Source organism: Lagopus muta, chromosome 6, assembly GCF_023343835.1.
Source record: "Lagopus muta isolate bLagMut1 chromosome 6, bLagMut1 primary, whole genome shotgun sequence".
Lineage (NCBI taxonomy): Eukaryota > Metazoa > Chordata > Aves > Galliformes > Phasianidae > Lagopus > Lagopus muta.
The window spans coordinates 20,327,522-20,343,359 of record NC_064438.1 but is presented as its reverse complement, the minus strand read 5'-3'; the positions used below and the strand labels follow the sequence as shown (position 1 = coordinate 20,343,359).

Here is a 15,838-nt window from a genome sequence, read left to right as displayed (position 1 = left end):
GAAAAAAAAAAAAAAACCTAAAGAAAACCCAAAAAACAAAAGCTATATATTTGTATGTATTTGTCTCTATGTGACCATAAAGAAAAAAATATATTACTATATAAGCAGAGTTTAAGAATTCTGATTGTGTCTGGGGAATAGTCAAAACAATAAGAGTATTCTTAGCCTTTTAAACAAATTTTAAATATATACAGCAGAGGGCACTAGTGTTATTGAATTGACCATTGAATTGATATTTTAGTACTAGACAGATGAAAACAAATCGCTCAGAAGACAAAGAGTTGTCAACATAGACTAAAGAAGCATGGTCTGGAACACAGACCATGTGTGGATTTATAAAGCTAAATCTTTGTGTCTCTAGCATAATAGACAGATACTGAATAACAAATTATTCTGAGTTCCAGGTAAATCTTTATGTAAAGCCTATTAACATAAACTTCCATAATGTTCTTCAAGACTTTAAATTAATTTTCCACTGTCTTTATGTACTGGCTACATTTTTTTTCCCCCAGGCTGTTTCCACACTCTTTATACTTAAAATGACTGAGACAACACTTCCTGAATACTTAAGCTCTTAGTAATGGAAAGATGCAAGCATAAAAGAAAGTGCTGGTTTTTTTTAATATGTTCCTTCTTACACAAGGAATCTCACCACAGGATATTAGCCTCATGCAAAACTTGCAGGTTGGAAGTGAGGATTTTCAAGAGGTTGCCTGGCATAGCTTCTGCTGGCCAAGGTGACTTTTTTATATCATCAGATCCTCTGTACTTCAGTCCTGTATTCAAATAAAATGTTTTTATCATTATTGTCTTTTTAAACCCATGGAGCATGTGTGTATTGATGGAAAAAGAAGAATTTCTGAATAAAGGAGTGAATTAAGAGAATGACGGGAGATGGTGAATCAAGAAGTTGGAACAGGAAAGAAGTGCCTTGCAGGTCTTGCAGTATGGGTTGAAATGATTGGCTTTATGGAGGCTGGCAAAGCAGTTGAGCATAGTTTATGCATGTGCTGGTTGATGTTGAAGACATCTGCTCTCTCAAGTTTGTTATGCTTTTATATGCTTAGTAGTGTTTGCTACACTTTCTTGTTTCATCCAGTAGCTTGTCTAATCCTTCAGGATATACCATGTACAGGAATGAGAGTACATAGTAGCAAAAAGAAAGGTAGAGAAGTCCTATGCCCTGTTGCAAAGCTGGCCTTTAACAGCAAATGCATACGAGACAAAACATAAAACAAAGCTGCAGCTCTACAATCCACATGTGCTTACCCAGGCCACACTAGCCATATAAGAACAACAATCAGTTCTGAAGCTTGATAGGGCAGGCTGAATTCTTCTCTCAGTTACAGTGAAGGCAATAACGTTGTTCCAGTGCAGTAGAAGAATAATTTGATGTGGTTATGCATCTGTTTTGTTACGGATTAGTGGAGTCACTAAGGGATAAGTTTTAGAAGAGTAGAAAAAAATGAGGCAGGAAAAATGATAAACCTGCACGATAAAACAAAACTAGGGACAAAAAATACAGGTAAAATATTAAGAGCTATCACAGAAGATGATTAATAAATATTCAGCATCAAAATTCATAGATCACAGATTTTAACTAATGAGCCTGAAATCAATATTAGATTCATTGATGTCTGACCACAACAGGCAGATTCCTCTTCATGGAATCCTTTTCATCCCCCTTTTTACAGATAGTTTTACTACAGTGGATTTTTTATTTAAGAAAACTTGTTTTTTAGTATGCCTTAGTGATTACTTTAGAAATGTTTATCCCTATATTTAACAAGCAAAAGCTTGGGATAGGGGTAAAGACACAAGAGCATCTTCTGAATGACCCTGTAAGCCCGCATAAAAGCAAAAGCATTACAGCAGCCACCCCTCATCAGAGTCTAGTATGTCACCCTAAACCCATGAAGCCAATGGTCAGGAGGGCTGTTATTGGCAAAAGGAAGGAAATGAGAGGCAGGAGCACTGTAACATCTGGCACTACAGCCATGGTGTTCTCCAGAATCATATGACAGAAGTTAAGCCACAGAGAGGGAAGTTCAGTGACTTGCTCAAGGTTGCAGAACACATTAGTTTCATGAATCTTTCATACCAAGATTGATGTTTTATAAATAACACTTACAGAGCAAATCAAACAAACAGCCCAGATCTTCCAATTTCCATTCACAGGTATCCGTCATTGGCTTTTTTTCTGCAGTAAATTATTAAATGTGAGATGAGAACTCTTGCCAGATCTGAACCATTGTAACAAGTTCAAAAAAATGCCTAAATGAATTCTCAAAACATACATTGTCTGAATATATAATTAGAGAGAGTCTTTCATTAAATGAATTGCTGTGAGATGCAGGTTAGTATATATTCTTTACAGAAAGATAGCTTCTTCAAACAAAATGAAACAATTCAGAGCCTGGAGTGGAAAACCTTTGCCTTTTAGTATTTTATTTTACTGAATACATGTATTATGTATCAGAGTGCTCTAGGTTAGAAATATGCTCCAAGCTTGCTGTAATTTATAAGACTTCACTTTTGGCTGATTTATAGGAAATTTCATTAATCTCTACAGCAGAGGGACCTTGTAGAAAGAAGCAGATTGAAAGTTAACTGAAGGCTAGGGGCTTGAAGAATTACCACAAATGAATCAGTACTGAAAGACTTAGAATGGTAATGATCATTTTTAGTGTAAAAATCTTTTTCCTCCTTACAGTAAGATCTGTAGGATTTTTTCTTTAAGAGATGCTAATGAAATTGTCAACCCTGCAGGTACACATATTTTTCAGCATTTAAATGGCTATTCTTATTTCTGTGTTGGGCACACATATACTAATGAGTGTTTCTCTGCTGCTGGTGCCAAACAAAAGAATTGAAGAGAAAATATCGTGAATTTGGATGATACTGTTTAATGATAGGGAAGAACTGGTGCTCAGTGTGTTTCTTTTGTATTTTGTGATTAAAATCTAAAATAGGGAGATACTGCCCTAACATTTCCATGATCTACTACATTTAGTATTAAAAGTTTTATTTTTATTCAGACTCTAATGTAGGAACTCCATTTATAATGCAAACAATTTCACCCATTAAAAAATACAGGAATTGTCACTCCCTCTTCATATTATCTGTTGTTTGAATTTATTTATAATGTGTTAAGAAAGTTGAAACCTTAAACATTCATGATTATTATCTTATTTTTTCTGGGGGGGGATGAGGGAGGTGCTTGCCACTTCTTTCAACTCTCTTCTTGATTTAGAATATTTCTCTTAAGTATGGAGTGCTGTTGAAATTGTTATCTGCCTCTGTCATCATATCACATGCATTATACTTTAGAATGAGAAGGAAAAGTCTGGACATTTCTTATCTCGTTGTGAATTACAGCTAGCATAACTGTACAGGAACTGAAATATTAGACTTTGCATAGCTATTTGTGCTACAATTTGATTAAATTGGTAGAGTTGTGTGAAAGAACTTGAGAAGTCTCTCTTTATTTAGAGAGCACATTTAAATATTTGGGATTAAATTTAATGTCCTTCTTCTCCCTTCTTTCTTTCAGACTATTCAAACTCCAGAAGGACCAACACTAGATAAATTATGAATGTTGAACAAGATGACCTTACATCCACAGCAGATAATGATAGGTCCTAGGTTTAACAGGGCCCTATTTGACCCCCTGCTTGTGGTGCTGCTGGCTCTTCAGCTTCTTGTGGTAGCTGGTCTAGTGAGGGCTCAAACTTGCCCTTCAGTCTGCTCCTGCAGCAACCAGTTCAGTAAAGTGATTTGTGTACGGAAAAATCTGAGAGACGTGCCAGACGGCATCTCCACCAACACCCGGTTACTCAACCTACATGAGAACCAGATCCAAATCATTAAGGTGAATAGCTTCAAGCATCTGAGGCACTTAGAAATACTGCAGCTCAGCAGGAATCACATCAGAACAATTGAAATAGGGGCCTTCAATGGTCTGGCCAATCTTAATACTTTGGAACTCTTTGACAATCGTCTGACCACTATCCCAAATGGAGCTTTTGTATACTTATCAAAACTGAAGGAACTTTGGTTGAGAAACAACCCCATTGAGAGCATACCCTCTTATGCTTTTAACAGAATCCCTTCTCTCCGGAGACTGGATTTGGGAGAATTGAAAAGGCTTTCATACATCTCAGAAGGTGCCTTTGAAGGTCTGTCCAACTTAAGATATTTGAACCTTGCCATGTGCAATCTGCGAGAGATTCCTAACCTCACCCCACTTGTAAAACTGGATGAGTTAGACCTTTCTGGAAATCACTTGACTGCCATCCGGCCAGGTTCCTTCCAAGGGTTAATGCATCTTCAGAAATTGTGGATGATACAGTCCCAGATTCAAGTGATAGAAAGGAATGCTTTTGATAACCTTCAATCACTTGTGGAGATCAATCTGGCACACAACAATCTAACACTACTGCCTCATGACCTGTTCACACCACTTCGTCTAGAAAGGATCCACTTGCATCACAATCCTTGGAACTGCAACTGTGATATCCTTTGGCTCAGCTGGTGGATTAAAGACAAGGCACCCTCTAATACTGCATGCTGTGCCCGTTGCCACACACCTCCCAGTTTGAAAGGAAGGTACATTGGTGAGCTGGATCTGAACTACTTCACGTGTTATGCTCCAGTCATAGTGGAGCCACCAGCAGACCTGAACGTCACTGAAGGCATGGCTGCAGAGATGAAATGCCGGGCATCAACCTCCCTGACCTCTGTATCTTGGATTACTCCAAATGGATCTGTTATGACACATGGGGCATACAGAGTTCGGATTGCTGTGCTCAGTGATGGCACATTAAATTTTACAAAGGTAACTGTGCAAGACACGGGTTTGTATACATGCATGGTGAGTAACTCTGTTGGGAATACCACAGCTTCTGCCACACTGAATGTGACTGCCCTGGATAACCCCGGCTATACATATTTTTCAACTGTCACAGTGGAGACTGTGGAACCTTCTCAGGATGAGGCACAGACAACAGAGCAGGTTGGGCCCACACCAGTTACCAACTGGGAGACCACTAACATGACAACCTCACTCACTCCACAGAGCACAAGATCAACAGAAAAAACGTTCACCATTCCTGTGACGGACGCAAACAACGGGATCCCAGGAATAGATGAGGTTATGAAGACTACTAAAATCATTATTGGTTGTTTTGTGGCTATCACTCTCATGGCTGCTGTGATGCTGGTAATTTTCTACAAAATGAGGAAACAGCATCACCGGCAAAACCATCATGCTCCAACACGGACTGTAGAAATTATAAACGTGGATGATGAGCTTACAGGTGACACACCCTTAGAGAGTCACTTGCCCATGCCAGCAATTGAGCATGAGCACCTAAATCACTATAACTCTTATAAGTCTCCTTTCAACCACACAACAACAGTTAACACAATAAATTCAATACACAGTTCAGTGCATGAACCGTTACTGATCCGAATGAACTCAAAAGACAATGTACAAGAGACTCAAATCTAAAACGTTTATGACATTATGGGGTGGGGGTGGGAAAAACAAAATATGGTTTATAAAAAAAATGACACAAATGACTGGGCTAAATCTACTGTTTCAAAAAGTGTCTTTACAAAGAAAAAGAAATTTATTTATTAAAAATTCTATTGTGATCTAAAGCAGACAAAATTATGTGTATTCCTCAGAACCTCTTTTTGCTGCACTTATTTACCCTCCTCCTCCCCTTTTTAATTCCCAGCCAACCCTGGTTCCCATTTGCCATATTTTTCATAGGAGATCTTGATTCCGTACAGGAACTGGCCTAGGAAATTTTGTAAGAATTCTGTTACACTTTGGGAATTTTTATGGTGAATACTAGTGGTGAGATTCAGTCTATTTTGTCACTTCTTTTTCTCTTTTTTTGTTTTCTCATGCCCTTTATGAAATTATTCAACAGGGAATGGAATATTAGCAGCAACTTTACAAGTGAGCAAACATACAAGCAAAACTTTTTTTCCTCCATGTAATGATTTGATTATTTGCTCTGTATTTACCAAAAGGAGCATTCTGTGAAAAAAAAAAAGGAAGAAAAAGTAAAAAATAAAATAAAATTAATCTACTTGTGAAAACCTATAAAACCCATGATCTTTTAAGCAATTCTAGAATCAGAATTTGTAGTTCAAACACTATACTAAGATTATAAATAAAATACTGTTTTTTTTTTCTGTACTTGGATATAGTTCATTTTTAGTGTGGCTTTAAAGATCAAAAGCTTGTTAAAATTCTTACAACATTCTGCTTTGATGGTCCAAAAAATAATTGCGTTAAAAATAATAGTTAAAATATTTTGGATCATTACTGAAGAATAGCACAGTTTTCATTTTAGTGTACATAAGCAGCACACTAGCAAATAAGGTTGCTTGAATTTTAATGTAAAATTATGATTATTTTCTTCTCATGGTGTTATCAGTTATGTTTTATATTACAATATGTATTCCACAATATCAGGAAAAGTTATACAAAAAGTTTCGGGTATCACTGAATTTATTAGACAAAGGTGAAAACTATGTTCTTTTTTTGTTTTGTTTTGTTTTCTTTGCTATCTATATTTCTCAGCCAATAAGAAAATTCATTTTCTTTTCATTGCATCAAAGCTAGTGGTTCCCAGTTTAGTTGTTGTGGTAATTCTAGACATAAATATGAAATATGTTTAGATATCCATGAGATCTATAATCAGATCTGTATCTCTATGTACCAAATTAAATCAAAATTTGAAGTTCTAACTAAGAGGAAATCCAAGAATTTTGATTAAAAACAAACAAAAAAATCAGAAAGAACAAACTTGGCCAAATCAGAAGAGAAAGGGTTAACATGACTTGTATGACAGTTAGATTGCAGATAGCATAATCAGCCTATTTGAATTAAAATTCAGACTTGTTTGCCAATAGGAAGTGTACATCCTTTTCGATTCTGTTTATGTACATCTCTTGATTTAGCTTGTTGTTGTAGAATGGAGTATACCTTGTATGTTGAAAGCTAAAAGGAAGTTTTTGCATAAGGAAAAAAGAGATTCAGGACATTGTATTCTTTCAAGTGCAGAAGTTCTTCCAAATTAAACTATTTTACATATTGGCAACAAAGTAGAAGCATTTTAAAACCATTTAGGTTAAGAAAAAGAATCATGAATTAAATATCAGTTTTAAATGTCTTTTCACTGATTTCTGCATTTATCTACTCATACTTTTGAGATTCAGAATCCTGTTCCAGGTGAATAATGTACCTAATTCCTAAAAAATCTCTTTGGACTGTTCTGGTATGCTACAGCATGCAGAAAAAAGATCCTCCTGAACAGTATAATTCTATTCCCTAAAATTAAGGAGGAATATCTGCCAGACAGGTTTAGGGGGTAAATATCTCTCTTTGGATGCACACTTCTCAAGGTTGCAAGGGAATGTTGCAAGAATGCCTGATTTTAAAAGGACACTGAAGGTATGTGACAATGAATCACACTCTGCAAGGAGTCTGATAAGTATAATACAGAACGAAACCCAAAGTTCTATAATAATCTCAAAGAAACATTTGGCAAGACATTATCCTTTGATGTACTACATGAAAAATAATATCTACTCTTAGAGAATTTTAATAGAGGACAAAGGTGGACCTGAATATAAAATGCTGAAGTAGTGATTCCTCTCTTTGCCTACTTCTTCAAAGTGCATTACAGAGTTTTATTGCTGATTTCTTTTAAGCATTGTGATAAATTTTGTACAGAAATACAAATACATAGCTATTTGTACTTTGCCCATCCTTATGGTTACCAATATTAAGTCCATAGTCAATGCTTATCTGACAGTTGAAAAGATTGTTTGCAGAAATCCTAAATCAACAGGTTCATGTTAAGAAATGATGGCTACTATTTAATAGCCATTTTCTAAAGCGCTTATGGTCAACATGGTTTTATAAACATGTAGTTTTTACTAACTCCTGCAGGTTAGGTTTTGGAGGTTTTGGAGCAGGACACAATATCAGTGACAGTAATACGGTAAAGTAATGCAAAATAACATCTGTGACTATTTAAAACAATATATACATTCTTACTAAGTATTAATCAGGTCATATTGGCTAAGTGAATAATATTAAAAACAATCAAAAAAGCAATATATTCCCATGTGCTTATTGTAGGGATAAAGAAAAGGTGTTTTAGTATGTTTGCTTGGGATAAGATATATATTACACAGGAATCATACTAGCTATGACTTTCTCAACATCTTCCCTATCCTTCTTAGAATTATAGAGATTATTTTTGCAGATTATTTAAATAACAGGGTTAGAAAACGTCACAGCTTAAACTTTAAACTGAGTTCTGCAACAATGTGAAAGGTGTGCTGTGCACTTTCTTGTTATGGTTTTTAAATCAAGCTAATGCAGCCTAGTGCTACTCCAAAGACTATGGTGTTAAATAAAAAAACTGAGTCTCCTGTATGGCAGAGGACAATTGATAGTAAGCTCTAATGAACTATATCGTGCAGATAACATTCTGGATGAACCCACAATCCAAAAGAGTTGTGGGAAAAAAGTGACCTTACGAACTATTACAATTCTTAGTGGGCTCACAAGAAGTTATTTTTCAGATCATATGATGAGATTTGAAGATGTTTGCCTGTTATCCTATAAGAATACAAAGAACAAAGCATTTTCTGGACAAGTCGTTAAGTTTTACAAATCTTTTCTTTTACAGAAATAACGTGAAAAGGAAAACAAGTGAGTTCCATTCAATTAATTATACAAGATAGATATTTTATTTTACTTTGAAAAGGGCTAAATGTATGAAAAGTAAATGTTTTTTTGTTTTTTGTTTTTTGTTTTTTTTTGCTAAAATATTTTAATGCATTAAAAATTAAGTGTAACATTTTCAAGATTCCTTTCCCCACTGGTGGCATTATAGGTTAATCTCAGCATTTGAGAAAAGACAACCAAGTTAATATTCAAATGTATTAGCTTCATAGATACGACCATTCCTGTAGCCCTTCAGTAATGAGTGGAAAATCTTTCCAATCTATTCTCCCCATTTTCCCATTTTTATATGAATCATAGAATCATAGAATGGCCTGGGTTGAAAAGAGTCACAATGATCATCTAGTTTCGACCCCCCTGCTATGTGCAGGGTTGCCAACCACTAGACCAGACTGCCCAGAGCCACATCCAGCCTGCATCAGCTAAGTACAGCATATTTTGAAATTCTCATTTTTTTTTTCTAAGTCCAGGTACTGAAGGACTAGGAAATCTTAGGAGCTACCTTGTAATTTCATATTTTAAAAAAGTAAACAAAGAAGTAATATATTCTTATCTTCAAGATGTAATAAGGAGAGTTAGACTTCAGTATTTTTCTGTTTTTCTTACTGTAACTATTTCATATATCTTTTTCTCATTCATGCAGATGCCCAAGAATCTTCAGCTCAAACTTGTACATGAAATTCAGTCTACAGTTAGTCTGTAGACATTTTATTTTGGAGGTGGTATTACTTACTGATACTGTAGTAGAATAGCATCAACAGCTACCACAACTGAAATATAAGAGAGCTAGCAGGGTGTTCATGAGAAGGGAATGAGCTTGAGGAGACTCTGGAAAACCTATCTGTTAAATCTTCAATGTCTGCTGGCATTGCATACTCCTTCTGTGGTGGTGTCCCATGGAAACACTGTGGTTGTGTGTATTTTGGGGCGGAAAGAGCATGGTGTGGTAGAAAAGCTGTGAGATGGGAACAACTTCCTTGAGTACTTCCCACCTAACAGCATGGTGTAACAGCTCAGCTTCTGACATGCAGCACATGGCTTGAAATGAGGGAATTATTTTTCTTGTTTATTAGATTTAAGGTTTAGTGTGCACTAAACAGCTTTAAACCTTAAGGAATTAAAAAAAAAAAAAAAAAAAAGCGCCATAGGTCTACAGTGTAAATCTTACACAAACAACAAAGTCATTATATTTCAACAGAATGCTAAACTTGTTTGAAGAAGTTTGGGTAAGTCTTTGCAGTATTAAGAACTCTTCAAAAAAAATAAGGTTTGTACTGGAGTAGTTGCATGCTTCTATTTGCTTCAGAAAGAATAACTCATGATTTGATTAGGGGAGTTTTATTGGACAAAACAGTGTGTTTAATTTGTCTTGGTTTTAGTTTTGTTTTTTTTTGTACTTTATAAACTCATGCCTAGGATGTTATTCAGAGTAATCTCCAAAGGGCTAAATTGGTGAACCCTGACTAACTTTTATAACAGATAAGTATATTCTATACTGTAATTCTAATGACGTTTTCAATTTTGGAATGATGAGGATATTTTGCAATGATGACATTATCAGATGATGATTTTATGGCTATCTTTTGTAAAAGAAAAAGGAAAATACTGTCTGTCATTTTTGAGAACATTGAAAACCCAATCTTATGCAAAAGTAGAGAATAGTTGGAAAAAGAAATTGGAACATTATTGAAAATAACAGTAAATGTAACGATTCCTGGAAATCAGATAATTTAGGTGATCTTTACATCATTTCCAATAGCATAATAAGAAAACAAAAATTTGAGTGACTTTTCTACATATTGTTTAAAATGTTAAAGATTTCTGGCTGTCCTAGCCACAAATTTCCATTTTCATTTGAATATCACAGTACGTGTATGATGTAATGTGGTCTTTCAGCTCTGGAACCGTTTCTCAGACAGTCCATCCACACTTCATCCATTGCAGTTCATGTTTAACATTCTCTTGGGCTGTCCTCGGTCTTGAAATGACTTGTGCAGTGAAAGACTCTTCGGTTTCTTTGATCATCTAGTTCAATAGCAATATATGCTTCTTATATCAGTTTGGAGAAGATGGTTTCGTATGGATTATATTTGCATCAGATTTAATATATAAATGGAAATTTTATTTTATTTTGGTAGACAATGTTGAATCCTGTTAACTTCAAAAGTACTTCTGTTCCTTTCAGAGAAGTTTTAAACTCAAGTGCAAACAATAATAATAATAACAAAAATTAAAGGTAACTTATAGCTGTGACCTATGGGTCTAGACGTGTGTAGTATTTAAAAAGTGATTCTACAGATGAGATAAAAGGAACAGAAGGAATGCATAACAGAGAATGCATTAAGAATGATGGAATAAGTTACCTGGGAAAGAATCTGGTAAAAATCTACTAACTGGAGTTAGTAGATCACAGTATTAATCAAACTCCTATGCATAATTTAATTCCGTAATGCATAATTGAATTTGATTTAATTTCCTTATTTAATTTCTCGAAAGGATAGATACTTGACTGGTCTGAGTCAGTGGGAATCTAAGTTCTTTTTGTGACAGCACCCATTGCCCTGTACTTGGTTTGCCATTCACGTCACACTGTTGAACTATTCTCTGAAGCAGTCTTCATAAGGCACTCACCTCTCCACCCTGTCTTCAAATTGAATTCCAGTAGTCAGTGGGACAGAAAACAGGTCAGTGTTGTAGTACTAAGTAGAGCCTCTGAAGACCTGATTACTAAGTGTTTAAGTAATCTAAATCCTAAAAAGCTAATTCCTATTTTATACTGCAAAGTAGGTTCGTAAATCATTTATGTGTTTCTGAATCTTGTATATGATTGTTTGTTATCACCAGCCATGTTAATTAACTATCCATCTTTGAGATTGAAATATTGTGTACTATTAATTAAATAGTGTGTAGAAGCTAGTACAAAGAAATTGAATTTTTTTTCTTTTCCCCTGTTGGAACCTAGCTTTCTTTGTGATAAAGTATTTGAACAAATTCTGAAGAGCTGGAGAAAGAATAGCAATATATTTGAATATCTAGGCTACAAAATATTTGCAAATTGTATAGAACTACAGTTTTTTTTAAAAATAAAGGCAATAAATAACAGTGGTTTTTAATTCCTAAAAAGCAAATGCCTGAAGAAACAGTGTTTCCTGCAGTTTTTCCTTTTATTTTTTGATAGTTTACTTTTGATTTCTGCTCAAAGTTGCTTCTTCTTTCTTCTACAAACAAATATAATTTAAGGAAATGAAAAGGGAAGATTAAAAGATGACTCTGTAGTGAAGTTTGTGAATGCGCAAGTTTTACATGTGCTTACCATTCATTTCATTCTACTTTGCTGTCAGAAAAGGTTAGGAAGACTAATTACAACATGCTTATAGTTTTTTCTCATTATTTTACAGTTTTTTAATATGATTTTTCTCCACCACTGATCAAATATATTTTCTTTGGATTTTATTATGTTATGGATTAGAAGCCTTTTTCCTTGCCTCTTTCTACAGTCTCAGCCTTTCAGTTTTCGGTCAACATATTTTCTCAAAAGATGAGTCCATTTTTGTTACTTTTTTTTTTTTTTTTTTTTAAACAATAATGCATTGTAGTAGGATCTAAATCTGAGCTGCCCTGCTACATGTCTTCCCTGACTTCCTGGCAGGGCTGTTAGTTTCTGCTATCAGTCCGTATCCTTGTATCATCATTTAGTTGTATTGTACTTTGTGTCTTATTGACACAATTGAATCAGTCCCTAAAGCATACTACCACACAATGATGTTGTTTAATGGAAGGAAGGGTAGAGGACAAACTGTCCAGCACGTGCTTCAAGGTTTGAGAGCAAAACCCTGTAAACACAGAAGTTTCCAGGCTTATGCAGTGATTGGGGTTTGGGCACAAAAAAACAGCAGAACAGCCTGACTGGTGTGAGGAATTCATCTCTCATCATGTATATCGGAGCATAGGAAGATGCCTTCTCTGAAAAGAGCGCTCTTTCTCCTCTGAAGATTGTCAGACATCTACAGTAACAAGGAAATGCTTGTTTGTAGTAAGCTGTTTTCTTAAAATTTCTGAGCTCCATTGATGACTTAGATTTCTGCAATCATATTTCATGCATTGTTGATGAAAGTGCTGCAAGACTGGTATTTATTCAACACCACTGATGTGTCAGAGCAAAGCGGTTCCTTTTGCTGACCACAGTTAACTATGGCTCTTTTATAAAATAACTGTGCTTAACTGATAGCATGTTTATGAAAACACATTACTATAAACAATGCCAAAATTTTGCCATTATGCATCTGCACATCATGGCATCTAATCTACTCATAGCGGTCCTTTTGTTTATTTTAAATTTGAAGTTGTAACCTGACATGCTGCATAACAGTTTGGTAGAGAGAGTTATAAGTGTAATGTATGTCCTAAGAGAATTGCTGGGCAGAGAATTGTATTCTTTACATTGCTTCACTTTGAAACAGCGTTGCAGCTTTGATTTCAAGGATGTAGCAGAAGTGGATGAGAGGCATTCGGTTTCGATATCTGCTCCTAAGCAATCAGTCTTCTGTGACAATTGCAGTTCTCTTTAAGAACATTGATTCCAAGATACAAACTCTATTGGACACGTTATGGAGTAATAAATATAGTATTTCTTTCTCCTGAGTTTGGCCTTGGGTTAGCGTTAAAATTAATTCAAGTTTCCATTAATTTCTCTACAAATGGTGCAGCTGTAAAATGATAGTTAAGATCCTCTCTTAGGAGGGTAAGTTATGCGTAAGTAAATTAGTCATCATTGTACCTGTTGTTTAGATATAAACTGCTCTCTGCACATCCTTTACAGTAAATTCCAGTAGGCACATTTCATTACAGTGTTACTTGGTAAGATTAATTCTCTTTATTCCATTTCTTTTCTCAGGAGTTATCCAAGGAATGGCAGAAGTAACATCAAGAAGAAGGAAGTTGGTGGTTTTGCTCCCAGGTCATATATGAATCCAAATAATATTTGTGTAAAGAGCCCATGAAAAAAAAACCTTAAAAGTGACAGATCTTTCAAGGCATAAAGGATTCAAAGCAAATATAAATCCCCTGGTTTAATGTGTATATATGCACAAAGGTATGGATAGAAATAAGAACATAGGTATATACATACATAGTCTTTTAGCTCTGAATCTGCTCTTCAGGTTTCTTTATGTATAGCAAAGGGAAAATGGTAAGCTACTTCACCAAGCATTTCAGAGTACTCTAGTTTAGGGATCCAAAAGTGAAAGGAGGTTAAAGTCCTTTTAATGTGGGAGGAGTTTATCAATAGGTTATGTGATTATCATTTATAATATCTTTTAACAATCTTTTTAAACAGCTTCCCCATTTGCAAAATGTATTGGGAAACATAAATATAAAAAGTGATGTAAGTAATGGTCATTATTTTGTTTTTATTATTGCTGAGGTATGGTTTTCTTCTTTGCATTTCTCAATCATTCACTGATTCTCTAAGGATTTCAAATGGAAGGATGAGCAAGTAGTAATCTTCAAATAAAAGTAATGTATGACTTGATGGTTTTACTTGATCAATATATCACATTTTGTGCCTGTTGCACACCTGAGATATTGCTGCCAATGTCTGTGACCAGAGACAGCACAATGATTGTGTGAGATGTAAATAAATACTGCAACACACTCCTTGTTTCTCTTGTAACTTTCCCAAACATTAGCTTTGGGAGAAAGGGTAAAACAGACGCTTTTTGTTCTCTAGGGAGAAAGTGAAGGGTTACAGGAAAGATAAAGGCACGGCAGCATGAAGGCTGCAATCAGAAGAGACGAGAGCACCTGGAGGTATGTATTTCACCTGGGAAAGCTGGATGAAATAGTTTCCCTTCTGTCTTCTAGGGAAAGGCTTTTCTCCAGTAAGTAAACTTTTGCAGATTGTTTTTTTTTTTTCCTATTAGCATCACATTCAGCCTTATATGTTTCAGCCTTATTTTTAGTATGGATTGTAAAGTGTTGTACCTTCAGGAAGACTAATTCAACTAAAGGGCAGAAAATGGGTATGGAGAAGGAATGTAGCATGTTAAAGAGCTAGGAGTTGACTGAAAGAACTGTGTGAATAAACAAAGTGGATATTCATGGATATATTGGTAAGGAGGATTGCTGTTATTTATTGTTTCTGCAAATCTTTCCATAATGGTCTTTCAGGCGTTTTACACACGCTTATTAAAAATCTCCTGTTAAAAGAGGAAAATTGTAGTAAAAGTTTTGTGAGTTGTTTCTTTCCAGTTTGTGAATGCTACTCATAGCACAGTGAGTGGCCAGAGAGTGGATCTCAGATGCTGGGCAAACACTCATCCCTGTAGAGAAGTGGGGCCTGTTCAAGAAGGGGAGACTGCAGTGGCTGTTATGGTTCATGCTTGGAAAGGGAAAGAATCTTGTTGAAATCTTGCAGCAAAGAGGCACTAAGTTTTTCCTTTCTGTGACAGAAAAATAAACTGTCTGGGAACTCAGAGATGCCACAGCATTTGCTGCTGGCAGTTCAGTGTACCCTCAGAGTTCAGGTTGCCTTTTAATCCTCTTAGGAAAGCATGATATCTATTTTATAATGGAGTAACCTGAGACAAATACCAATTGTAAGTTGTATTGGGTCGCATCTTTCAATGCTGTACTTACTTCTGGGCCCTAATATATATTATACTTCTACTACAATATATCAATACTTTTCTAAGAAACATTTTGATAGTTTAATATCCAAGCCTATGGCTTTATTCTTGTTGTTAAATCTTTAAACTGTCATAATTGACAATTATTTGATCAAAAAGGTGTTACTTATTCTATTTTGCTCTTCAAGACTGATTTGAACAACTGAGGTTGAATATGTTCCTATAATACATTTCTTTACACAAACTGCTTCCTCAGCAGTGCATTAGTGACATAGCATAGAATAGCATTGTGCTTTAGAATAATTTTTTAAAATTCAGCACTGTTCTCTCAATTAAAGAAGGAACACAAAACCAAAACAAATATTTCCGAACTCTGTCATTCACATGCAAAGATGTACTGTCTTGCCAACATTAGCAACTCAAACATTAATGC

General features: G+C 35.2%; 1 protein-coding gene across 19 annotated transcripts in view; it reads left to right on the top strand.

Moving 5' to 3' along the window:
• The window catches only part of LRRC4C (leucine rich repeat containing 4C), a 470,956-nt gene extending 458,665 nt beyond the window's left edge, over window positions 1–12,291 (top strand). For all 19 annotated transcript variants that reach the window (XM_048947530.1, XM_048947527.1, XM_048947525.1 and 16 more), the window contains one exon: window positions 3,554–12,291. In XM_048947530.1, the coding sequence (XP_048803487.1) occupies window positions 3,596–5,512 (1,917 nt within the window). In that variant the 5' untranslated portion in view covers window positions 3,554–3,595 and the 3' untranslated portion in view covers window positions 5,513–12,291. The remainder of the gene's footprint in view (window positions 1–3,553) is intronic.
• Window positions 12,292–15,838: the final 3,547 nt, after the last annotated feature.